Below are 27,722 nucleotides of genomic sequence, written 5' to 3' on the forward strand. Positions count from 1 at the left end.
GGTGGTCCCTATATATAAAAGCGGGAAAAAGGAAGAACCTCTGAACTGTAGACCAGTATCATTGACCAGTATAGTTTGTGAAATATGTGAAAAAGTGATAAAGAAGCAATGGACAATTTCTAGAAGAACACAATATAATTACAGAAAAACAGTATGGCTTTAGACAAGGGCGTTCATGTGTAACAGACTTATTAAGCTTTTACCCGTGAGTGACAGACATTACGGGATTGATGGATAGACTGCGTGTACTTGGACTTGAAGAAGGCTTTCGACAAAGTTCCACATACAAGACTATTATGGAAGCTGGAAAATAGAGGAGGATTGAAAGGGAAAATGAAAAACTGGATGGAAAGTTACTTAAAGGGAAGAGAAATGAGAACAGTGGTAAAGGACATGAAATTGGAATGGAGAAAGGTTGATAGTGGGGTGCCTCAAGGATCAGTACTGGCACCAATACTTTTCCAAGTATATATAAATGATATGCCAGAGAAAGTAAGTAGTTACATAAGCTTGTTTGCAGACAATGTGAAATTGCTGAGACACATAAGAAATAGTAAAGACTGTGAAATTCTGCAAGAGGACCTAAATAAGATTTGGGATTGGAGCAAGAAATGGGAGATGGAGTTTAATGTGAAGAAATGTCATATAATGGAAATGGGTAAGAGTGAAGGAAGACCAAAGTGGACATATAGAATGGGAGATGGAGAAATATCAAAAGTTTAAAAAGAGAAAGATCTGGGAGTGACAATTTACAAGATAATCAACAGTCTGAGAGTCATGTAAATAGGATATTCGGAGATACTTATAGAATGAATGGTAAGAAATATAGGAATAGCATTCCACTACATGGATAAAAATATGATGAAAAAGATGATTACCACTACAATTAGACCAAAGTTGGAATATGCAGAAACTGTGTGGTCTCCCCATAAGAAGAAACACGTGAAAAAAATAAAAAGAATACAAAGGATGGCAATGAAGATGGTTCCAGAACTGGAGGGATTGTTATATGAAGAAAGGTTAAAGGAAATGGACCTGCCAACATTGGAACAAAGAAGAGAAAGGAATAAAATGGAAGAAGTAGATAATGAGGAGTTGCTACTAAGAGAAGTAAGAAATACCAGCAACACATGAGGACACAGTAAAAAATTGTGAAAAGGAAGATGCTTGGAGAAAAAAAAAAAAAAAAAAAAAAAAAAAAAAAGCTTCCCGTAAAGAAACATAGAGGTTGGAATAGACTAAGTGGGGAAGTAGTATCGGCGAAGAGTGTGCACAGCTTTAAGGAAAAACTAGACATGTACAGATATGGAGACAGGACCACATGAGCGTAAGCCCAGGCCCTGTAAAATTACAACTAGGTAAATAGAAAGACCATTCACATCATCTTCGTGTCATCTTACCTACTTATTTAGGGAAACTACTCTGCAGTATTATTACCTTTAGCATTATCTAGTTCAGTGCTAGAGTTTCTAGACGGTCTTCTTCTTCCAGGGCCAGGACCCACCTGTAAACATGAAATATATTTAAGATTACCACTCTAACCATGTTTATGAAAAAATCATTTTTTTTGTCACCAAAATATTTTACTGACAACAAAAAAAGACTACAACTATAAATATGATTTACTGTCAGATAATCAATCATATTCTTAATATAACTAAAACAATTACTATTTATCTGGGCAAAAAGTATAACTTCCAGTTGGAAAAAAATATTACACTCATCTTTCTAACCTCTATTTAGTTCCCTCCTACTTTTTCTGTTGTAAATGTCAATTCAAAGCTGGATGCTATGTCTATGTATATAGTGATTTTAATTGTTGTCATATTCACAACTAGAAATATAAATTATTTTCCACCATCTGCAGATAACAACTTTCACTATCACAAAATATGTGTTGTGTATCTCACCTAACTTGCCATGTAAAATTCATTGGGTATATGAATTCCTATGAGGGTTTCATCTTGACCCACTCTGCTTTTGCTGAAATCTCTAGCTTAGGAGACCTTTGTCTGTCACATGCTTTGGATTTCATCCTTCTCCAGTTCCCACCCTGGTGACAAACCTACAACATTGCTTTTCCTAATGATCTAAAACAGTTGGGTCAGCACCCTACATATATCAGTGACTTCCATGAGACAACCAACATTCCAACCTCTTCCAAAACTCTGACTCTTCAGCTTATTCTACTGGGCTCATTCAATCACAACCAAATTTCTGAATTTTGTCCCTTGAGTCATGAGCAGCTTCTGGATCCATCAAATGATGCAGTGCTTCTGGCATTGTGATGCAGCTGAGGAAGTATTTTTCTGATTTCACACAGAATAACTACTATTTCCAAGTTGAAAACCCTTACGTGTCCAGATACCATTGAGGTTATTGTCTCTGTGATGGAGACACACATTCCATGCACTCTCTCTACCCAAATTACGCAGGTTCAATCACACATTCATATTGTCTCAATGATAGCGAGGCAGCTCACATAACGATTATGAGCTTTCTAACACCTAAAAATCACATCTTTTATATTTCTGCACAAAATCAACCCAAATCTCTTCTTCAGCTTAGCATGAAGTTCTTTCATCAATAAAGAATGTCAAAGTCTTTCAAAACATACTTCTTCCCAAGGCTTTTGGTACCTAGTAAGATATATGTTAACAATTTTACAGCTACATTTATCCTACCTCTCCTTTATTATGATGGCACTGCAGCTAACACCTCTATCTCTAAAGTAGAACTTCTGCTGAGACTTCAACTCTGGCCAATTCTAGGCAACAATATACCATTCGATCATCTCCCTATGACTATTATACATGACATTAAAATTTTTAATAACATCTATGCACCTGCGCATTATATGGAAAATGTGTCCTGAACTTAGGTCTTGCGTAATAAGAAAATCCTTAAAGAGAAACGTGCTAAAGGGAGGGTCTACTGTGTTGTAATGTTTAGAAAAAAATCAAAACCATATGTTCATAAATTAAGTTTCTTTTGGTTATTAAATGAAAGTTTACTACATAATTATTTGTATGTGCTTAAACTGTCCTGACCCTTTAATTCTACAGGAGCTGGAAAAAATAAGAAATAAAAATAATATATATATATATATATATATATATATATATATATATATATATATATATATATATATATATATATATATATATATATATATATATATATATATATATATATATATATATATATATATATATATATATATATATATATATATATATTATAACACCAAACATTTTTTTCAACTGCAGACTAATAAATACCTTTGGCAGGCTCTTCATATTTGCTTGAGAAACAGGTTTAATCTCTTCATCAGGTTTGTCATCTACTGAATCCTTTGAAAAGTTCAAACCATCACAATTTGAATCATTCTCAGTGATGGCAGAGGAGGAGGGAGGAGGTTGTTGAGGCAGGGGTGACAACATCTCAGGACAAGGAGCTGCACTGCTAACAGATGAAGTTATTTGCTTGCGCAGTAATACTTTCCCTGGGCGCCCTGAGTGACAGTTCAAAAGGTGACTCAGAAGTCTCTCTTTCTCAGCATCCCCGTGCAAGCAGTATGGGCACTGGTATTCGTTCATCTGATGTTCCCGCATGTGCTGTACAAATAAATGAATAAATGGAGTGTTCCTTAAATAAATACTATAAATATAAATATATATAATATATATATATATATATATATATATATATAGATATATATATATATATATATATATTTATATATATATATATATATATATATATATATATATATATATATATATATATATATATATATATATATATATATATATATATATATATATATATATATATATATATATATATATATATATATATATATATATATATATATATATATATATATATATATATATATATTATACAATACAACTTTTAACAAAATTATGACAATAAGCTTTTCAAGGTATGATTAGACATAATTTTCTATACGTGACATATAAAAGATAGTTGTGAGGTGACATATCATTATGAAAAGATACATGAATGCAAAATTAAAACAAAGTGATGAAACCTGTCAGGTCATTTTTAATTTGTCATTTTTAATAAGCATCATTAGAGAAAATGAAAATTCTAAAATATTCTATTCACAAAAAGGTAAATTAAACTTTGCTTTATCCTTATAATATCCTGTAAAATGTAATATCCTGTATACTAAATAACTCACATCAATGAGAGGAATGACATGAAGATGTTTGTGGCAGAAATCACAACTCAAGATAACAAAGCTTCCATGACTGTTTACATGTGTTTTGAAAGCTTCAGCATCCACAGTGCGATACTGGCAGTCCTCTGTAAGAAAATAAAGAAAATAGATAATAGTGTACAGAGCAAGTGGGTATATGGTTGGATGCTGATATTATATTAACCTATTAAAATTATAATTCAAAATGATTACTTAAATTTATGACAACTTCAAATTAGAGCAATTTCTTTCAATCTACAATTAATGTATTATACTGTATTTCAATAAGAAACAGTGTATAGATGCATAATAGAGGAATTAATTGTTTTTTTTTTATGGTGGAGCAGCAGCTGTTGTAAACACAATTCCATAGAGCTATTTAAGCAAACTCAAGTAAAAGACGTAACTTACGGTAAGTGCACTTGTAAGGCCTTACAAACTGGTCGATTGGAGGGTTTGGAGGAGGGTGAGACTGAATTGTCTCTACTTTTATGTAGCGAGGTTCATCACGTGGATGAAAATTTTTCTGAAATCACATAATTACACACAATAATTATACAACCATTCATGTATAAATATTCCAAAAAACATGATGTCTGACTTTCATGGAGTATAACTTAATTAAAATAAAAACAATTTTGCATGATAAAAGATATATTTCCCACGTAAAAAAACAAATGAAAAGTCATACCAAATGCACTCCCATGTAGATCTTGGTAAAGGCTCGATAAAGGCAGTATTTGCACTGAAACTGACAATGACTGTGTTCTGTGATGACATGCTGCACTAAATGCTCAGGAGTAGCCATCAGCACAAGACAGTAGCAGCATCTAATCAAGGGGGGAAAAATAAATTAATAGATTACACATGACTACAGGAAATTTTAGGTTTATACTTTTACCAATGCACTTTTTAAGAGTTATTAAAAATACACATTTCTATAATCATGAGCGTGGTGAGAGGAAATCAAAGAGGAACAATCTCTCTCTCTCTCTCTCTTTGAATGTTTCAGAATACTCAATGGTTTTACGAATGTGGACAAATCCAAATTGTTTTTGATCGATGAGATGTTGAATGAGAAATAATAGCACAAAACTAAAGAGTAAACAAATAAATTCAGACTGCACCAAATTCTCCTTCACCAGTGTTGTAGCAAAAGAAAGGAATAAACTCCCACTTTCAGTGATCCAGTGCAATATGATTAATTCATTCAGAAACAAGCTCAACTGCAATTTCCTTCAACTTTCATATTCACAAAAGTTGGAAAGGGAAGGATCTGCCTCTTTTTATCGATAGCCCAAGGGTCTCCATTTCGATATACTATGTTAGTACCCCAATCATCATATCCAAAAATAGAATGAATTGTGATTTTTTTCTTTTTTTATAATTTCTTCCACATTATTTGAAAATATGTGAAGTTTATCTACTCTGCCATTTTTGCACCAATTTTTTTGTCCTTTGCACACAAAATATTTTATAACTTTCCAAACAAAGTTAGTAAAAAAGATGGTTATTTTTTATTATTTAGTATCAAAAAAAATATCATGAGAAAATCTGCAGTCCGGACTTATTTGTACTGTATTATGCAAAAAGAATAATGATACTGGTAATTTTTTTTAATAACGTTGTTCTATAACGTCTAGCTCCTAACCCTAAATTCTTATGGTAATCGTGCAAAAACTAGAGTAGGAGATGCATTTTATGTACTCTTACCCCTAATTTTGAGGAAACGGCAGTCAAAAACTGTTATAATATCCCAGACCTGTTATCATATGATTCCTTAGCATTCATTAATCACATATCAATGCATTTATCAAATGATGTGACTTCTGGTTCCCCTTTTCAAAGGTATTAATTGCTCTAAAGCGAGGGTATTGTGTAACGCCAAGTAATTCATTGTTGCCAGGTTTGATCTTCAAAACTCGCCTGGTTTATACTCATTGCTTACAGTGTCATCTACTTTTCTTCTCTTTTTGCCTTTGGTTGGAGTGGCACTTCTTCTTTTTCTGTGTTTCAACCCTTTTCTATACTGATGTTTGTTCTGAACATGCTTGTAAGTAGATGACACCTGTCATGGACAAAATTATATTCTATTACTGTCACTTGGGTGGCAAATTTCACTCTGACATACTTCACTTTCATGCATTTTAACCATACTTTTAAATGCAACGGTTGGTTTGGTGGTTGTGGTGTTGGATCTTGTGGTGGCAAGGTGCTTGAACCTAAATTTGCAAGTGCTGGCGCGTAGCTGTTATTTGCATTTACTCTTGCATAAGCTGTCATTTGGCGGTTCTTATCCACATGCTGTTTCCACTTTGACATGATGTCCATGAAAGGCTCTAATGCCTTAGCAAGAGCTTATGAAGGAAGATCGCACTGTAATCAGTGTTCCCTCAGGCACCAATTCATTTGGGTGGGAGGCAGGAAAGCCATGGTGGGCCGGGGAGAGGTTGCCAGATGCACGAGAATAAATTGGTATGTGATTATTTTATCATATTCATCCCCTTTCCCTGTGAGTGTCCCATATATGAAACACAGACTTTGGTGCCGTTGCCTGCGAGTGTCCCACATATGGGCCAGGATAATTTCAAAGTAACGCGCCAATTCTTTCACGCGGAAATTAGGTGGAAATCGTTATGTGGCATCTGCTGCAGTGCTTCCAAACATAAATCATATTTTGTTTGAATTGTAGTCAGTAGCCCTTATAATGTCGAGTAGGGATGTACGACACTTTCGCGCTGAGGCACGGCAGATTGCTCACTCAGCTGAGGACTAATGTGATTAGTATGTCACTTTATTAGATAATATAGAAGTTGATTCTGATAACAAAGAGTTTGCTGGTGGTGACGATGATACTGAATGTGATGTTTTGGATGAAAATGTAGCAGAAACTCATGTAGAGGTAGAGAGCGGTACATCGAGTAATGTGGCCGGTGAAGGTGCTGGTGGTGGAGACGTTGTTGCTAGCACGAGTGGATTAAAGCAAGAGGCTGAGGTTCATGAACATGATCCTAGTGAAAGTGAAGACATTGTGCTACCCGAAGCATCTGGCATATCTGTCATCAGCATCTTTCGTCAGGCAGCGCAGTATTGCAAAAAGCTTACTCTGTAAGATGCTGATTACTTAGGTAAGAAATGTTGTAGCATTACAATATTTATATATTTGTGTTCAGGAAGAAAAGTTTTATTTATTGAGGGCCATATTTTTTTTCCAAAAATGCTCCACACTGAGGTGTTAATTAATTTTAAATTAGATTGCAGGAAAAGGGTTAAAGGTGAATATCATAATATACGAAGAATCAAAAGAAATTGGTGATATACTATATAAAAATTTCATGTTTACAAAAGAATCAGATTCCAGAAATTCACAAAGAGAAAACAGAACAGAGACAGGGGGAAACTAATGAGTAGAGAAGAGATACAAGAGATGATGAGAAGCCTGGAGGAAAGACAATAAGTTCAGACACGGTATCAGGCCATAATCTTAATGGAGTATAGCTAACAGCTGATTGAACCAATATATGATATAATTGACTGTTCACTATAAAAAGTGAGTCACAAAGGAATAAAAAAAAAAAAAAAAAAAAAAAAAAAAAAACATGATAAAATTCCATTTTATAAAAGTGGAAGTAAAGAAGAACCACTAAATTATAGACCAGTTTCTTTGACAAGAATCATAAGTATAATCTATTAAAAGATAATCAAGAATCAATGGATGGAATATTTAGAAAAAGAAATAATTAACATAAGACAATTTTGTTTCAGAAGGGAAGGATTACGAGTTACTAATTTGATAAGTTTCTACTCTAGTGATAGAAATAACTCATGAGAGGGATGGATGGGAAGACTGCATATATTTGGACCTAAAAAGGCCTTTGATGAAGTACCACATGAAAGATTATAAAGTGGCTAGTGGTGTGCCACAGGTTTAAGTGTAGGCAACAAATGTTTCTAATTTATCAAATGACATACTAGAAGGATTAAGTTATATGAGCTTGTTTGCAGATGATGCACAATTAGTAAGGAAAAAAAAACAAAAAAACATAAGGACTGCAAGAATTTGCAAAAAAGACATTACAAAAATATATGAATGGAGGAAATCATAGAAAATGGAATTTAATGCAAAAAATGCCATGTCCTAGAATGGGGAAAAGTGAAGTGAGACCAAAATACACCTATAAAATGGGAAATGGTATAATTGGAAGAGTAAAAGTGCAGAAAGACCTGGGAGTAGTGATCCAGTTGATTCATCATCAGAGAATCATATGAAGATATATCATATTATATGCATATGCTATGGAAAATAAAAATGGCATTTCACTATCTTGACAAAGATAAGATGAAAAAAATAATAACCAAAATGATTATGCCAAAACTGGAATATGCAGAAGCTGTATGGATGCCTCAAAAGAAGAAACATGAAGAAACTGGACAGGATACACAGAATAGCCACTAAAATGGTAGAGCTGGAAGATCTAACTTATGAAGAAAGTTTGAAAGTAATACAGCTGATAAAGCTGGAAGAAGAGAGTGGAGACCAAATTACAATATATAAACTCATGAATGACTTAGAGGAATCAGATAACAAAGATCAATTATCGAAAAGGGAATGTGACATCATGAATTTAAAGAGGAGACTAGAAAAAATGAGAAAGGGAACATGGCAGTGACACAAAAAGGTAGTTTCCCACATTAAAATATACATACTTGGTATGACTAGAAGGCACAGAGCCTGTAGCAATTCTGGGAAAAACTGGACAATAGAGATTCGAAGACATGACCCTATGAGTGTAGATCGACTCTGCATACTACAACAAGGTACATACACACATACACATACTCAGCTCCAAACAGTCACCTGTTCAGCCAGAAATGTCCCCCCCCCCCCCCCTTTTTTTTTTAAACAAAGGAGACAGCCCAAAACTGGCAAAATTTCTATTTAGGGGGAGGTCTTTTTCAGGAAAGTAGTGAAAGGGTTATCTTCTCATAGCCAATTTTTTTGCTTAGTTTTAAATTAGAACTACACATGAAACCCTTTGAATTCTACTGATAACAAGATATAGAAATTCACGAGACAAAAAAAATCTACAATATTCCAAATTATACTCTAATTGACTACATACCTGTACTCACACCCATGTTCTGTGATGTGATTTATAAATGCCTCAGCATCATCTTCAGCAAAAACACAGCCATTATGCATACACTTAAAAACTTCAGGAGCAAGTTTTGTGATTAATGTTTTGAAAACATGTGCTGTTTGATATCTGTAATGAGAAAAAATATGAAAGTTGACATTTCATGGGATATGTATGCATGTGGTATGCAATACAAGAATAAAGTAGGGAGCTTGGATGGGAAACTCTGTTTCGACACATGGCAGTAGAAGGAAAGTGAGACCATAGCCCCCCCACCCTACTGTCATTATCGCCAAAGGCTTTAAAATGGGTAAATTTGGATAATTTGAGTAAAGCAGTAACCTTGATGAATCAATGACAGCCAAATAAAATAATCTCAAAAAGAAGAGCAATGCAACTTACATTTGGAATATAAACTGAACAGGAACTGTTGGTGGGCTCTTGGGTAATGTGGCCATTCCAGGTGGTGGTGGATGTTCTTTTTGTTCACGGCCCTCCTCTTCATCAATTGTCACAATAGAAGGCTGACTGGCTTTCTCAGATGTGAGTAATAGACTGCTTTCAATTCCCTCACTTTTCTTACTTGTAGCTGTAGTAGATGTAAGGGAATCTGCCACAGTTGTTGTTGTTGTTGTGGCTCTTGTTGTGGTGGATACAGGCAGGAAGCTTAATCCAGTTGAATTAGCAGATGCAATGCTTTGTGCTGGAGTAGGACTTGTGACTGTAACAATTCTTTCAGACGAAGTTGGACTTACAACAGTTGTAAACAATTGTGATGTATCAGGTGATTTGGTTATTCTTGGAGGAATACTTATAGTTATTCCTTGTGGACTACATATAGGTGTCCCTTGAGGAGTAGTTATAGTTGTTCCTTGAGGACTACTAAGAGTTATTTTTTGAGGACTTGCCACAGCTGTTCCCTGAGGACTACTTCTTGGTGATTTGGTCGGTGATTGGATGAGGAGAGAAGTTGATTCTCCTGAAGTGGATGCATAATCTGGGAAAAAATAATTTGCTGCAGGTACATAAAAAAAAAAAAAAAAAAAAAAAACCTTAGTAGTGAAAGATACGGAAGGGATAGTGTACTAATGTTCAATGATTAAACTTATCCCTGTCTTATCTCAGGATGAATAAGGGCAGTTGGTAAAATCAGATAACACAGCACTGAATGTAATATACTCTCCAAAATTTACTGATTTTGTGCAAATTTCAAAGATAAATGAAAATGGAAATGAGGCAATGCCATTGAATTAAATGAAGCTATTTACAAAATGGACAGTAAACCCCCATATCTACATGAATAGAACATGAGTTAGGTTGGAGAAGCAAAACATTCAGATATTACAGCATACATAGTTCAGTTTAGTTCTTATCTCAAGTGAGCATGGTTATGTATGTATGCAAATGATAATATAAAATAAAATCTTTACTTCTGACATGTGAATGATTTTGAAATGAGAAAACACTGATATATGCAAGAAATACTTACCATCACCAAACATCTGAGAGGCTGCAGCAGGATCTAGAGTGCTCACACTTTCAATTTTCAAGAAGCCTGGAATTTCAGAATCTGAAAAAAAATAATAATAATAAATAATTAAATAAATAAAAAAAAAAAAAAAATAATAATAATAAATAAATAAATATTTGTAACATTGAAAATTGCAATCTTGACAACCATTAAAGCATATATAAATAAATATATATATATATATATATATATATATATATATATATATATATATATATATATATATATATATATATATATATATATATATATATATATATATATATATATATATATATATATATATATACAAGTTTGTATGATTTTAAGTTGTTCAAGTATTTTCTTTCATTTTGAGTCTTGGATCTTGAAATGGATGAACTTTTGGGGAGCACACAGAAATGCATCTCAATGTCTATAATGGAATTATATACACATATATACATATACTGTATATGATGTAAGCCGGACATAATAGCATACAAAATCTTGGAATGATTGCCACCGAGTTGGCGAGGATGAGGTTGTGGCAGTGAGGTGTTGAGGGCAGCGGGGCAGGTATATAAAGGAAAGTGTGAGGTGCACCATGTGCTTTTCACAGTGCCCATCTACATTTTCATCACCTGTTTCCGTATTTTCTGCCTTGTTTTGTCTGAATGACTGGAGTGTCAGCGTGGTGTGGTGGTAATGGTGAGGTGGCGCCGGCGGCATTGTTTGTAAACAAACAAAAGTACAGTTATACCTCGGTTTGCGAGTTTAATTTCTTCCGAATTTTTGCTTGCAAATCAAAAAACTCGTACCAAAACGAATTTCCCCATTTAAATGAATGGGAATCCCACTAAAGTATCCCATATCCCCTAAAATATTAATATAAAATTCATTTTACATGTTGTTTTATACTGAATAAAAGTAATTTTACTAACAAATAACAATGATAAATAATATAAATAATATAGCATCATAATAAAAATATAAACAATATAAATAATATAGTATAATATACGAATAATATAGTAATAATATAGTGCTGATAAGACAAAGATCGCATAATAGAGCACAAATGCGCGGGGGCTACTTCTGTGAGTGTACATCGTGGACTGAAGGCGGTGTCACACTGGGTGTTTTCCTCCAACCCTTGGAGCTAGGAGAAACTGCAGTTGCCTGTATGCCCAACTGAGAGCGAGTTCTTGGTTTGCGTAAACACTCCTGTCCTCCCATCTTTGAAGCCATGATTGTACATACAATCGCTTCTTCCTTCCATTTAACTATAGCAACAAGTCCATAATTTGAGTAACAGCAATACAAGCTACAACAGCTCTTACTTTTACAAACGACGCCATGTGGATACAGGGCAACTGGTGTGTTTACGTTGTGGATATGGGCCAACTGTGGCTGTGTGTGACGCACACCCAGAAAAGTTGGAGTTGTTTTCCTTCAATGTGGTTGCAGGAAAAAGGCACAGTGTGACACCAGCTTGAGACCCCATTCCCATTGTATTCCACTCTGAGCACTCTCGGCTTGCGGCGAACAAAGGGAGCCCACACTCACGTCTTCGAGTTGTACAAACAGGATGCTTTTACACTAAATCACCACTCATAAACCAAGGCATTTTTAGTGATTTTGTTTTGCTCGTATATAAAAATGCTTGTTAACTAAGGCACCGTAACCCCAGGTATTACCATAGCTGGGCACAATAACAGAAAACCTTATTCCCGATAACCGATAACTGATAATGAAAAACCTTATTGGTGATAACCGATATTCGTTAATTGGAAACACAAATATAGCTGATAACCGATAATCGATATTAATCCACAATTCTGATACTAGCTAGCGATAAGTCTGATAGGCGAAAACGATACTATATAGATATTTCAAATAAAAAACATAGATGAATTCAAATTTTCATTATCTGTATTTTAGAAAACTTACAAAACCTGAAAACCACACGTTGACACGTACATATGGACGGTAATACTAGAAACGCCTGAACCGATGTTGTGTTATTTGGCGTCTCCACCGTCAAAAGCTGGTGCTTTTTTTTACAAACACTGGTCTCTCGTGAACTGCGCATGCTCAGACCAGCAAGCGTAGACCTATACAGTCTCACAAAACTTTTTAACCGTAATTAAGAGTTGTTGGAAGGCTGAATCAGACATACAGTACCACTGCCACTATCCCTGCTGTTTCTAGAACGACACTCTGTACGAGTTGTATTTATATGTACAGAGTGTCGTTCTAGAAACAGCGAGGATGGTGGTACTGTATATCTCATTCAGCCTTCCAGCAACTACTTTTAATTAATGTGTTAAAGAGCTTTGTGAGACTGTACAGGGCTACGCTTACTGGTCTAAACATGCGTAGTTCACGAGAGACCAGTGTTTGTAAACAAAAGCGCCAGCTTTTGACGATGGGACACCAAATAATACAACACCGGGTGCCTTCAATACCATGGCATGCTCACAAACGAATATGGAATATCAAATTTGAGGCAGTGAATAATCATTTTGGGGGCAAAGTTAAATGATTTTTCTCTTTGATATATTGATTTTTGAGTCTAACATAAAAAAATAACCTAGTGTTTTAATGTTGATGATCTAAGTATGAAATCTCTTCAGCGAAGATATTTCAAACACCGAAGATTTTTCATACAACACCGGGCCACGCACGCGCAGTAGGGAGGAGACAACGGGGTTTTTTTCTGAGAGGCGGAAAAAAGTAGTGATTATCGCAAGTTTGGTTACAAAAGTAACGAAGATACCGATATATATTTAAATAAGTAGCGGATGGTCGATAACCCGATTTTATCAGCGATAAAGTATCGTGATAACTTATCACGATAATGCCCAGCTATGGGTATTACTGTATGAGGCATGCCATGTGGATTCCACAGTGCCCTTTCACAAGTTATTGTGCTATTTTGCATTTTCATTGCTTGTTTCTGTTTTCTTCTGTTTTGTTTCTGACTGACTGGAGTGTTGGCAAGATGTGGTGGTGACAATGAGGCAGCAGGTGCTGTAAAGCTTGTAAAATAAGAAAAGTATGAAGTGCGCCATGCAAATTCCACAGTGCCCTTCCACATATTATGGTGTTTGTTATACATTTTCAGGAAGGAAAAGGGAAGAGATGTTATTGTCTGGAAGGGGAGTCCCTCTCCATATTGTGTATTTAGTGAAAGCTACACAGCAACTCACGCGGTCTCCTACCAATACTCCTGGCTTGTCACCCCTCGATGTTGCCGGCTAAAGTGTTCGTAGCTCGAGACAATATTCATCACCTGAGACATTTTTTGTTTGGAAAATTTGTTCGTGTACTGATTTGTTTGTGATGAGAATCTTTCGTGACCAGAGGTTCCACTGTGTGTGTGTGTGTGTATATATATATACAGTCACCCCCCGCCGTTCGCGGTCTCACCCATCGCGGTTTTGCGTATTCGCGGTCAACTAATTGTGACCCCACCCCCCCGCTTATACGGTTTTGCGTATTCGCGGTCAACTAATTGTGACCCCCCCCCCCCGCTTATACGCGGCCCCAGTTTCGCGTATACGCGAATGCATTGACGCTAAATAGGAAGGCAGAGAGGAGGGAGGGAGGCAGAGAGGAGGGGGGAAAGCAGAGAGGAGGGGGGAAGGCAGAGAGGAGGGAGGGAGGAGGCAGGAGGGGGAGGAGGGAGGAGAGGAGGAGGAGGCAGAGAGGAGGGAGGGAGGGAGGCAGAGAGGAGGGAGGAGGGAGGCAGAGAGGGAGGGGGAAGGGAGAGAGGAGGGAAGGCAGGAGGGAGGAGGGAGGCAGAGAGGAGGGGGGAGAGGAGGAGGAAGGCAGAGGAGGGAGGGAGGGAGGAGGCAGAGGAGGGAGGAGGGCAGAGAGGAGGGAGGGAGGCAGAGAGGAGGAGGGAGGAGGGAGGGAGGAGGGAGGAGGAGGAGAGAGGAGGAGGCAGAGAGGGAGGGGAGAGAGGAGGGAGGCGGGGCAATGGACGTTAGGTTGCTCCTGAGTGACGTCACGGTTAGACTGTGACGTCATGCTTTCCTATTGGCCAGCAGCTCACTCAGGGACGACTGCTATTGGTCCTAGGAGCTCCTTGGAGCTCCCACCAGGGGATGGCCACGGCAGAAGAGCTTCCAACTTTCTCTATCCAGACACTCCCTCCTTGCCTGCTCAAAGTTTATCAAAGATCTTTCCCCCCTTTCCCTAACGTACTCTTGCACCCTATCCCTCCATTTCACTGGAGGTCGTCCTCTAGCATTCCCTCCCTCTATCTCACTCACATACACCCTTCTGGTCATCTTACTCTCCTCCATTCGCTCCATGTGGCCAAACCACTTTAAAGTCTGTCGCTTCACTTCTTCCACCACTCCACACTTCTTCCCTTCACCCCTGTGACACATTCCAAAATGCTCGTACACACTTTCATTACTCATTCCTCAATATATATATATATATATATATATATATATATATATATATATATATATATATATATATATATATATATATATATATATATATATATATATATATATATATATATATATATATATATATATACTGTATAGGAATAATCTATACATACTATCTGTTCTTACCTTCATCTGGCTGATCTTGGTCCTTAAACTGCTGTGAGTGGCAGGCCGTCAAGTGGTCTATGAGTTCTACGAAGTGTATGAATACATTCTTGCAGTGAAATGGACACACCAAAAAATTTAACTGAAAAAAAAGAAAAAAGCAGGGGGTAAGTAAGCAAAAGACACATTACTAAGCATAGCATATTCACTTTGAAATACTTGAAGAGTAATGTCTATTTTTCTCTGGAATTCTAGAATTCTAAAAAAAGATGGTATCAATGAGATTAATTGCAAGAAATAAATGTGCAAAGGTGTTGTCACTAGATATGACCGGAGGCCAGGTTGGCTATCAACATGGCAATAAAGAGTCCTTTGTAGAGAGCTCCATCAATTTTCTCTTTAGAAGCATTTTGATCATATGAAACAATCACCTTCTCCACAATACTGTGCATAAGCTTCAGCAACTCTATATGAAACATAAGCATGATGAAGAAACCAAGTAGTTAAAGAAGGCTAATCTGTCCACTGAGATGACCTTGTCACACATTCATTCACCCCTTTGCATAGACCCTGACACTGGCAACAATCACAACGTAGTCACAATGACACTGTGTAATGTTCAATAGCCAATCAATTGTGTCAAGCAGCCAATGGTATCCAGGTTACAAATGGGTGAGGTGGTGCACCCTAGTTCATTTATGCTGGCATACAATTAGCAAGATGTTCTAAGGTGTTGTCACCAGATAAGTGGAGGCCAGGTTGGCTATTAACATGGCAATAAAAAGTTCTTAGTAAAGAGCTTCGTCATTTTTTTCTATAGAAGCATTTTGATAATATCAAACTTCACTGTAAATATTACTATATCAAGAAAATTTTAAACTTATCAGTCAGTATAATACGATCCTTCATCATTAAACATCTGAATCAGTGCTTATGAAACTGCTATAATAATAATGATAATAATAATAATAATAATAATAATAATAATAATAATAATAATAATAATAATAATTTTGGGAGGCAGTGACTGAGTGGTCAGCATACTGGTGTGGCATTCAAGAAGACGCATGTTTGCATCCCGCCCGCTGGGAAAAACAAGCGGGCAATTTTTCAGTTTTCACTGAGTGGCCTAAGACTACCCACATGCTGTCCAGAAGACCATCAATCAACCCGGACTCTAGATTCTCTCGGAAAGAGGATCAAAGATGAGCTCGAGGGAGCAGCAAGAGCCAAGAAAGATAGTGCCACTATAAACACTTGCCTGTGCCACAATGGGCTCAGGCAAACCACCAGGCCCCACCAAGAAAGCCTATCAGTGTTATTGGCCAAACATAATAAAATAAAATAAGTAAATACAATAAATAACTAAATATATATATATATATATATATATATATATATATATATATATATATATATATATATATATATATATATATATATATATATATATATATATATATATATATATATATATATATAATAACAACAATATAATACAAGAAAATGTCAATTCTTCCTTCAGGCAGAGCAAAACTACTAGATATTTGAAACAGCGCATGCCACTGAGTGGATCTTCAAATATTTTCTCCTGGGTATTCTAGTTATAAGTTCTTTCTATGAAAACTTAACTGCAGCATTAATGATGCAAATCAAAATTATTTATTTTCGAATTATTTCAACACTTTCAAAATTTTGGCTCTACTTTTGTCATAAATACAAAAAAAGGTGGAAAAAGAAATCTCATGTACCTACCTTTGGATGTAATTTCACCAGATGCATGTGATAAAGGTCTCTGGATTTGGTAACAAACTGGCAGCCAGAAGCAATGCACTTATAAGGTCCATGATTTTGAATGATATGCTGAATAAGATCTGTTTTGTTGATACTGTTATAAAAACAGCCACTCACGCAACATTTAAATACTGTTGCGAGAGAAATTTTCCTTAATCGTCGTTCCTGTTGCTTCTGTTTCAGCCCCTGTGAATCATTACATTTTTCATTAATGATGAGAAAATCTAAAAAAAAAAATACAATACAATTTTCCATAAAATATAGTTTTCTTGTTATTTGTACTTCTGTGATACAAGGGGAGAATGGGGCTTGGAATTTTCCTTTTTTGTTTCTCTCAAAACATAACAAAACAGGGCCTTATCCATGCTTAAAGCATGCTAATATAAGACAGGCATTTAGACATGAAGGGGTGTGTACAATGGGCTCACATGAGTAAAACATCTCTTCCCTCTATTTAACTTTCAATAGCATCAGTTCTTTTAACAGCAGACAGGGTGGTAATAACGGAAACTGTGTGCAATTGGTTCGGTTATAATAAAGTAAGGGCTTATGTTCCCTTCTTCCCCTGACCATTTTTGTATTTTTGTGTTCAATTAAATGCCTTAAGGTATAGTGGAACCTTAAATGTATGGTTGAAATGCTTGTCAAGAATTGCCTGAGGATATATTAGGAGTGAAAATATAATTCTAGAAATAAATTCAGTGAAAAAAATTTGCACTTACATAAGTTGGTGCAATAAAGCGTGCATGCTGCATGTCATTAGTTCTGGTTCATTGTTGGAATGCATGAGACAATATTGGCATTTCCATTTGACATTTTTTGCAAATTACTCTATGTGATAGCACAGAAAGAATACTTTTATTCCCCAAAATTATAGCATATAAGGCATGCTTTTATTCCCAGAAATAAGTGTCTGAAAATGACCATGTCTCGTATGCTCAAGGTCAGTGTCAAGGGCAGTATTAGGGTTGTCGAAGTGATGGTTTGGCCCTACAGTACCACAAAAAATTGGTATCCAGATTCTTTGACTTATTAGTAACTATTTTCTAAGATATCAAGATACAAAAATAGTATTTACTTGATAAAGTTGTCTATGATAATTATTTAATTGTGTTGTTTTTTTTGTTTTGTTTTCTTCGTGGGTCTAGTGGCTTTTTTCAGGGGGGGGACACAAACATTTGCGGAGATTCTCTTTTGCAGTGGTTTGTTTCCCCTAACCCCGATGAAAAAGGGGGGACAGGTGTATTGTAAAACCACTGAACTTGCACTGCCCTATTCATTTAATTGATAGATTTAAAATATCTACTGTTAATTGAACAATCATTTGGTTACATTCGACAAATGAACCGTATTGGCTATACAGGCAGTGCCACATGTGGCCACTCAGTGAACTGTGAAACCAGTACTTTCTATAGATCTCAAGTTATGTACTAGAGTGCGTCTGAGGCTGCCTCCAGGATACAAGGCCTTGGTGCCGCCACCGCTCCAAGCCAACGACTGCACACACTTTTACTCCTACCCGATTTCCTGACTCTACAATTTGACATGGAGAAAAACTGAAATTGGGTAGGAGTGGAGTGTGTGCAATCACTGGCTCGGGGCGATGGCGGCATCATGGCCATGTATCCCTGAGACAGCCTCAGACGCACTTTAGTCTATAACTTGAACTCTATGGAAAATACAGCTTAGAGCTCAGTTGAGTGGCCACATGTGGCACTGCCTGTATAGCCAATACAGTCCATTACCATTATTCAAGCATAATGCAGCCAAGAGAAAATATGCCTACACAACTGCCTATATTACATTACAAATAATACACTATGCCCAAAAAATGGCAACAGAGATGCTACAAACAATTTTTGGCTTCCTGCAATGAAAAAATAGTTCACAACTGGCAAAAGAAAACCTAAATACACAAGACATTTAAAATGAAGTGATAGTCTGGAGGGCTACAAGTATCATGCAAAAACATATTTTTAGCTTCATTTCCAAGAAAATGGCCTGCCATGAATGAGATGCATCAAACATGTTCATGCTCTTTATAAGCCATAAAATACAGTAAGCTGAAGCATTCTGTTTCATGAGATAAAATATAAATAGCCACAATTAGCCATAATTAGTGGCTTCAGTAATATCACAGGATTTTCTAAATATGTTGACAACACTAGTTTTACAACATGCAAAGCAGTACTGTTAATTATATTCTACTGTGAGGGTCTGTGTACTCTACTGCACACATATTTATGTTTTACAGCATCTTTGGTTGTTTATTTTTTTATTTATTTATTTATTTTTTTTTTTTTTTTGCTAAGTAACCATGTCTAGCTTTAACCCACTTCAGAATTGCTACATCATTACTATACTTTTAAGCAATGCAGTGTAAAAAAGAAAGGCTCAAAATCCCTCACCTTGGAAGTGACATGAGGTTCAATGAGTTGATGTGCTGGGCGAATCCGTAACTTTGGCATAGGAAGGATATTTTGGTCTTGTGTAGAAGCTTCTCGTAATATGGACTGGATGGAGTCTTGTAATGATGATTTCCCAGCACTCTCTGCATCAGATGTTGACTCCTTTGAACAGTGATCAGTCTGGGACAAGTCTGATAATTTTTCTTCTCCCTCTTTCTCAGAATCAGCATCCTCACAAATCACTAATGTATCTGAGTCACTGTCATTATCATGTGTGGTACTAGAGGCTGCACCTTGACTAGTTATTTTTTGCTTTTTAGTTTCCTTTATACTTTTGGATTCTTCACTTTGCTGTATGACTTTCTTTTCTTTCACACACTCTTCTAATTTAGCTGAAAGCTTTCTGATTGTCTCTTGAAGTAAACCATTTCCTGAGATAATTAAGTCATCTCCAAAAGCATCTGGTTCAACTGCACTGATGGTAGATTCACTATCACTGTCTGTAGATGTATTTTCTGAATCTCTTAAGCCTCTGAGATTATCCCTTGTACCTTTTCCATCACTTATTTTGTGTGATTCTTCCTCAACATTTCTCTTTATTTCAGTTACATCATCTACATCAATTTCTCCTTTAGCACTGTTTGACTCATTCCCTATTTCCAAGGTCTGGGATGGAGCTGTATCAACAGATGGCTCTTCTTGTCTCTGTTTAGACTCTGGCTCAGTTGATGGCTCTTCTTTCTGTTCACTTTTAGGCTGTGGCTCAAGAGATGCCTCTTCATGTTTACTCTTAAACTCTTGTTCTATGCTATCCTCTTCAGTTTCCTCATCCAACTTCTTACTTATGGAATTTAGTAATGACATACGTTTCTTTGCATCTTCAACTGACATAGTCGTGTGTATGTTAGATGATATCCTATCAACCAACTGCTTTGCTTTCTCTTCAGTTTCTTTTTCATCATCTTCCTGTTCTCCAATGAATACTTCAAGATCTGGGAGCTTTTTTCCTTTCTTTCGCTTTTTCCCCTTGTATTTTGGTCGTAACAATGCACTATCTGACTCACTTCCAGGCTTTCGCAATTCAGAGTGCAAAATAATAGGTCTGCTCATGTTTGCTTTATGAATATCTGCCTTTCCACCATGCTTTTGCTGAACATGATTTTCTGCTCCTGCTAGATTGATTCTCACAAACATACAGACTTTGCAGACATAAATATATAGCCAACCATTATCCTCAGTCATGGGAGCCTCAAAGAAACTTTCAGGTTGAGATTTATGATTGTCTTTATGGTGGGCTTCAAGAAGGTCTTTTTTATATGTGAAGTGGCCACACAATTCACACCTGAAGCGGTATTCTCCTGTATGACTTGAAACATGATTGTAAAAGTTTTCCTTTTTCTCACACATGTAATTGCAAAGACGACAATGGTATACATTGCTTGCTGCTTGTGGGATGTGCTCTAGATAGTGGTAAATTAAGTCAAATCTGTTTTTAGAGCAGTAGTCACATTCTTTGCAAGTTATATTTTCATCAAAAGTCATATAGTTAGGAATCCAACTTAAGTCTAAGTGCACTGCTTCCTTAATGCTTTCCTGTGGGGGTCCAACATAATCTTTTATCACAGGTGGAAAGTCTTCTTTTTTAAACTCACAAGGCAACTCTCTGTCAGTATGAAAATTGACTAAATGGTGAGCAATGTGACGGCCAACATAATCACATTGATCACACTGAAACAGGTCCACTATACCACCATCATCCCACTCTACATGTTCTGCAGTCAGGGGCTCCACTACTGATCCTCGGGTGACTCTGCGGCACTCAACTGAGGGCAAGTTGATTTGATTTTTATTCTTTCTCCCTCTCTTAGGAGGCTGCGATTCAGGAGTTTTGACATCTCGACCCTCACTTGACACGACAGATGCATCATCAACAAAGCTGCTTGTGCTTACTTTTCCAATACTTACTACATCATCATCAGTATCTTCTTGAGTCACTGTGCCTACCCCAAAATTCTTATTTAATTTTGTAACTGCCTCTGTGTCACTGATTTCTGCCTTACATGACACAGTCTCACTAATAAGAGCTTCCTCTGAACTGATTTTGAAAGTATGATCACATGATTTCCTGCTATCTGAGACTTGCTTTAAAGAGGAATTTCCAAAGTCACTGACTGATGAAGACATCTTGTCAGAAGCATCCTTTTCTACTTTAACAAGTAATAATTTTTCCTCACTTGGAGATTCTACAGGTGCATCTGATGTCCCTGATTCCTTGGAAGTTTCTTTTTTAACATTTGAATTATCTTTGACTTTTTCTTTTCCAGTGTTCCTTTCTAGAGGTATTTTGTATTCATTTACTGTTTTGCTTAGTTCTGCATCCTCAATATTCACCTCAGAATGTTTGTTTATATTTCCTTTTCTGATCCCACTTGACTCAGTTCCCAAAGTGCCTCCCTTACATTCTTCCTGTTCTTGATCCTTATTATCAGAAGCTCGTCTGCTTTCTTCTGTGTCAGCAGTTTTGATGGCAATATTAATCATCTCTTCAAGCACTGAGTCCTCTTCCATTACATTTTCCCCTAAATCCTTTACATTTGCAGTTTGCAATGTTTTTGTAACATCATAGAATTTTTCATCTGATGATTGTTTATCAGTTGGCCATATACAGTCTGCTTCAACTTTGTGATGTATAGTCTCAGTTGTTGAGTGACTTACACGTGGAGGACTCAACACACTAGCCAGAGCCGATGCATTTGGTAAAGCAATGCTTATGGTTGGATCAACATCTAAAAGAGATGGAGTAATCTGAGTTAAATCTTGGTCGTCTGGTAGTATACTAGTCTCAAAGAGATCAAAATGTGAGGTTCCTTCACTCTTTGTACTGTGTTTTTCCATTTCTAGGCACAACCTTTTGCTGTCATTTCCTTCGAGAGGAGTTAAAGGACTGCGTTTCTCTGCTCCCTTGCAGGGCTCATTTGTGTCAGTACTCAGCACTCCATGTGCCTCACTTTTGTCCACATCACTCAGGTCCCTCTGCTGGTTTCTTGATGGGCCTAAAATACCAGATCTTTGTTTCTTGGGAGTATTTCTTTGAGCCTTAGGGGATATTTTTCTCTTTTTCCCTTTCCTTGCAGTTGGTGTGCCAACAGCAACCTCCTTCCTCAATGTAACCACCAGCTTTGTATTCACTGGCAAGAACATTTCACCAACTGGACCATATTTTGCAGTATATTCCCAATAACCATCAATTGGTAAAATTACATTGTCTCCATCAGATTTCTTGTCTGAATCAAGTTTTATCCTTTCCTTGACTGGCAAAGCCTGAACAGCTTCTTTTGGTTTACTTACAGGTGATATCTTCAGGATATCAACAGACTGCACATTTTCAACAGTTTTTTGTCGTCCACCTTTCTTTTTTATCTTCTCATCCTCACATATTGTTGTCACAATTTTATGAGGAACTGGAATCAGTACTTTAAGCTTCTTTTGTTCAGGTATCAACTCTTCCAATTCACCTTGGGTGTGTCTCGTTAGCTTCAGTCCTACAGATGTATTTAACTGTAATTCTGGTTTATAAGCATTATCAAGCATATACTTATCTGAAATTTTCTTTCCACGAACTTTCTTTCCAGAGGAAGAATTATTCTGCAGTTTCTTTTTACCTTTCAATGAGACTGACTTCTTAACTGGTTTTTGTTTTCCACTGCTTTTTCTTTTAGTCTTACTATTTTTAGATTTCTTTCTGGGTTCTTTTGAAGCTGAAGTGTGTTCAAGTGGTTCTTCTGACATCTGTGAGCTTACTTCTGATTCTTCAGTATCTGATAACAAAACAGTTTCATCAATGACCATGTAGCCCTCATCATCATCAGCATCATCATCATCATCACTTCCATCATTACCAGCAGAGACAGCATCACTGTCAATAACACTTTTACTTTTAGCATCCTCATCATGAGTGACAGCATCTCTGCCACAAACACTTTTGCTTTCAACCTCTGTGCTTCCCTTACGATTAATGGCAACTTGACCTGGTGTTTTCTTCCTTTTACTCCCTGATCTCTCTGGTTCATCATCACCTGATTCAGAATCAGATGCAATTACTATCTTCTTAAATTTTCTGTTCTTTGTATTTTTAGCCTTTACACTTTGCAAATCATCTTCAGATTCAGATGACTCTTTGGAGGGCTTAGTTACCAGTGTCTTTGTTTTATTCTCCTGAATTTCTGTGCTTGTATTATCACCTTTAGTATCATCTTTCTGCTTTGGTTCATCCTTTTTAATCTTGGGGATCTTGAAACTTGATTTAGCAGCAACTGCTTTAGGTGGAACTTTAACCCCACATAACTCAGAGTATTGGCCAGTGCCTCCAGTCTCATTTCCTTCTACTGGTCCTTGTGTCTTATTACTTGCTAGTTCAGGCTTGTCACCAAGTTTTCCTGATAAGCCTGTGACAGATTTAGAAGGTGGCTTATTAACTGGTTCCTTAGACCGAGGTTTGAAAAATGGATTCCCGTTGCCTCTGGGACGTTCTGGAATACCAAGACGAGCTTCTCTCTCTCTATTTAAATTTTCATATGCATTTTTGGCTTGGCGTAGTATTCCCACAGTGCATATCCTCAAGGAAATTGGAGACCCTTGTAAAGAATGCCCATTCATAAGCTCTAAAGCCTCACGGGCACTTGAGTGACTGGGAAAGTGAATGTAAGCTGTACCCTTACACTGGAAATGATTGTCCAATTCAATTGAAATATCACGTAAAATGTACTCTTGAAAAAAATGGTAAATGTGATTTGAGTTGGTAAATGGGGGCAACCCTCTCATCATCAGACATGTAAATGTCTGGCCAATCAATGATCCACTTGCAGACTGTGATGGAGAGGGATCAGTAGTTACAGAAGGTGCTTGCACTGCATAACTTGGGGTTGGAACAGGGGGTGGCTGAAGTGGCCATACAGGAGTAGATCTGTCACCTCTTGGAACTACTCTGGGATCTCTTGGATCTCTGTGTTGATTAGGTGTCATCTGAGGAAACTGAACACCTTCTTGCCTGATATCTCTACCTCCTCTCGCTGACAACATATCCTGTCTTGGATCTCTTACTTGAGCTGCCCCATGGGAAACAATCCCTAAATCTTGCCTTGGATCTCTCTTCACAGAGCTAGATGCTCCAAAATGTCTTGAAAGATCTTCTCTATGCAAAGTGGATGAAAATTTGGAGATATCTTGCCTAGGATCACGATTAGTTTGATGACGAGGATCTCGAGACAAGCCACCTCCGCTTGATAATCGAGGATCACGAGCATGGACAGCACCAGTCAAGGTATCAGTCTCAGATGGGTCTGGGGGCTTTAACCTTGGGTCTCTTGGGATTTGGTTGATTTGGCGAGGGTCCCGAAAGGATGTTGAACATTCTTCAGCTTTTGCTTCACTTGACTCTGGAAGCAAGAGATCAAGCACTGACACAGAGTCCTTACTTTTACTTCCTGAATCTAATTTTGTGGATGTATTCAGTGATGATGGTGATTTACTCTCTGAAATACTTGACTGCTTTTTCAATTTGTATTTTTCCATTTGACTAGCAGCTACACCCTGCTGACCTGGTTTTATAAATTCACCACTCTTGTGAGCAATCCTAGAACGCACACTGTCCAATCTACTACTGCCAGAATAATTATGCGTTTCTCTGTCAGATGAATCCTCAGGTGGTCTATTTAAGGAGGATCTCTGAGGCAAAGTGGATGAAGGAGGAAGAGGAGGAGGCTGGAGAGGAGCAGCCTGAGACTGTAATTTGTGCACTGAAGGTTCTTGTGTTTTTGGTATTATAGTTTTGTGCCTCGGTAATGATGGCTTGGACTGGTGGAATCTCATGTCAACATCACCTGAGCTACTAGGTCTAGGAACTGACCCACTCTGATACCATGCAGTTCCAGGTGCCCCAGTGTGGTCAGATACAATGGATTGGTTACTTGTTCTCTGGCTCTCAAAACTTGCTTGCCTCTGAGGAGATATATTTGCAGGAGCCCCACTTCTAGGGGGCCCAGAGTTATGACTCTGGATTTCACCCTTTGAATATAATGTGGAACCTGGGAAATCATCTTTTTTATCTAACATTTTGCCTTGGTAACTCTGAGGTAGAGAGGTCATAGTCTTTGGCATTGAGCGCAAATCAGTATCCCCAGTAGGGGGTCTCACAGATGGAGCAGACTTGTCTGATACTGGAGCTTTAAAATTTTGATTATTCCATACCTCCTCTGGATCATATGGCTCCTCTTCATCTGGTTTTGATGTTGATGCAGGACCAACAAAATCCTCATATCGATATGATGGACCCTGATTTGAACTGGTACTTGCTTCAGATTTTCTTTCACTTTCCTGAATACGAGCAAGAGCTTTTTTAATTGCTTCAAGATCCACCCCTTTCTGTTGGATATTCTCCAAAGGAATGGTTTTTATTGGTGTGGTATCTTCCGTTGAAACAACTGGACTAAATGTGCCCTCTGCATCAGGAGACATAGGTGTGTCTGTAGCATCAAACTGGTTAACTGGAGACTGATCAGGTGATAATGGGGTATCTCGTGAAGGCTCAAGGTTATCATTTGGCTGTTCTGGGTTAATATTAGTGTTTCTATTGAAGCTTACAGATTTACACCGTCCTAAATTTTCTCTTGGTTCATTACCCTGTAGATTGTGAGTCTTTGGTGCATTCTGATGAGAAGTTCCAAATGTGGGTTCTTTCTGTTGCTGCATCTTGTGTCTTTGAGAATGACTCTCTACTCTTTCATCAATATCACCAGAACCCTGAACGGACCTTTGAGAGAAGAACTGATCTTTTCTAGCTCTAACCTCTTCTCGCCATCCTCGCGCCTTTGATGTATTTCCTTCCTTCTCTTTGGTTCCTGATGACTCACCATATATGCCAAACAATCTCTGAAGCTTTTCCCGGGAATTCTGAAATTTCTCATAGTTTGCTGCTGAAGCACTCCTTGATTCACTTGCGGGAAACTGTGCATCCTGAGAAAGACTTGGCGGTGGCATAGGAAGATCAAGAAGGCTGCTCCATTTTGAAGTTTTCCCATCACCCTGCTTCTTTTCTTGTTCACCAATACTCCGTCCTTCCACATGTCTTCTGTCTTTGTCACTACTACTCCCATCTTGAATTCCATGACGAAAGTCTCTGTCTTTACCATATTCACTTCTCTCTTGAGAAATACTTGTTCTAACAAAGTCACGGCTCTTATCTCGTTCATGCTCTTTATCTTTGGAACTTTCTCGTCTTCTTTCACTTTCTTTTTCATTAGAAACTCGTAATTTGGATTCCCGGTCTGAACTTCTTTCTTTCTCCCAAGACCTATGAGAGTCACTATCTCGTCTACGTTCATACTCTTTCGACCTGCTTCTTTCATATTCTCTCTCACGACTTCTATCACTTCCACGGTCCATACTCCTTTCAGAGTGTCTTCCATCACTTCGATCACTCTCCCTTCTGTTTCTATCATAATTACTTTCTCTTGGTCTTTCACTTTGTCCTTCCCTTCGCTTTTCTCCTCTTCCACTAAAGTCCTTCTTACTTTGCCAGTCAAGTGAACCTGATCTGGCAGCTGGAGAATGTTGATGAGTTCTGGCTGGACTTGGCGTTTGTCCCGTCAGAATTTTTCCACTATCCATTCCTCTGTTGCCACTAATAAATTCCCGACTGGAGCCCATGGAATGTTTACTAGATGCCCTAGGATCAGATGAGCTACTTCCTGCTCGTGAGTGGCTGGGATCTTGAGAGAAACGAGGGTTTACTGCACCAGGACTGTTTGACCCGGATGATCTAACTGATTCCATATTTAAGCTAGACTCAGGTGGCTTCTGAAAGTAAATTAAGATGAAAAATGACATTTCTATAATTGCCAATGTCCACTTATATGTTAAATATAAAATCACTACAAGTAAAATACAAATATAGTAACAATAAGAGCCTATCACAGAATAAAGTTATCAAATTCTTACCTAAATTGTTAATATATATATATATATATATATATATATATATATATATATATATATATATATATATATATATATATATATATATATATA

The 27,722-nt window shown here is 37.1% G+C and overlaps 1 protein-coding gene across 5 annotated transcripts in view; it reads right to left on the reverse strand.

Annotated features, from left to right (window-relative positions):
• Window positions 1-27,722, reverse strand: part of LOC126997343 (uncharacterized) — a 118,649-nt gene that overhangs the window by 71,045 nt on the left and 19,882 nt on the right. For 3 of the 5 annotated variants that reach the window (XM_050858390.1, XM_050858388.1, XM_050858392.1), the window contains exons 5-15: window positions 19,638-27,491; window positions 17,191-17,415; window positions 15,457-15,577; window positions 10,856-10,936; window positions 9,769-10,381; window positions 9,352-9,495; window positions 4,920-5,058; window positions 4,640-4,754; window positions 4,211-4,335; window positions 3,282-3,617; window positions 1,438-1,504 (exon numbers count right to left, since the gene is read on the reverse strand). In XM_050858390.1, coding sequence (XP_050714347.1) covers window positions 1,438-1,504; window positions 3,282-3,617; window positions 4,211-4,335; window positions 4,640-4,754; window positions 4,920-5,058; window positions 9,352-9,495; window positions 9,769-10,381; window positions 10,856-10,936; window positions 15,457-15,577; window positions 17,191-17,415; window positions 19,638-27,491 — 9,820 coding nt within the window. The remainder of the gene's footprint in view (window positions 1-1,437; window positions 1,505-3,281; window positions 3,618-4,210; window positions 4,336-4,639; window positions 4,755-4,919; window positions 5,059-9,351; window positions 9,496-9,768; window positions 10,382-10,855; window positions 10,937-15,456; window positions 15,578-17,190; window positions 17,416-19,637; window positions 27,492-27,722) is intronic. The other 2 variants (XM_050858389.1, XM_050858391.1) reach the window with 2 other exon arrangements.

The sequence above is a fragment of the Eriocheir sinensis genome, chromosome 12, assembly GCF_024679095.1.
Source record: "Eriocheir sinensis breed Jianghai 21 chromosome 12, ASM2467909v1, whole genome shotgun sequence".
NCBI classification, from domain to species: domain Eukaryota; kingdom Metazoa; phylum Arthropoda; class Malacostraca; order Decapoda; family Varunidae; genus Eriocheir; species Eriocheir sinensis.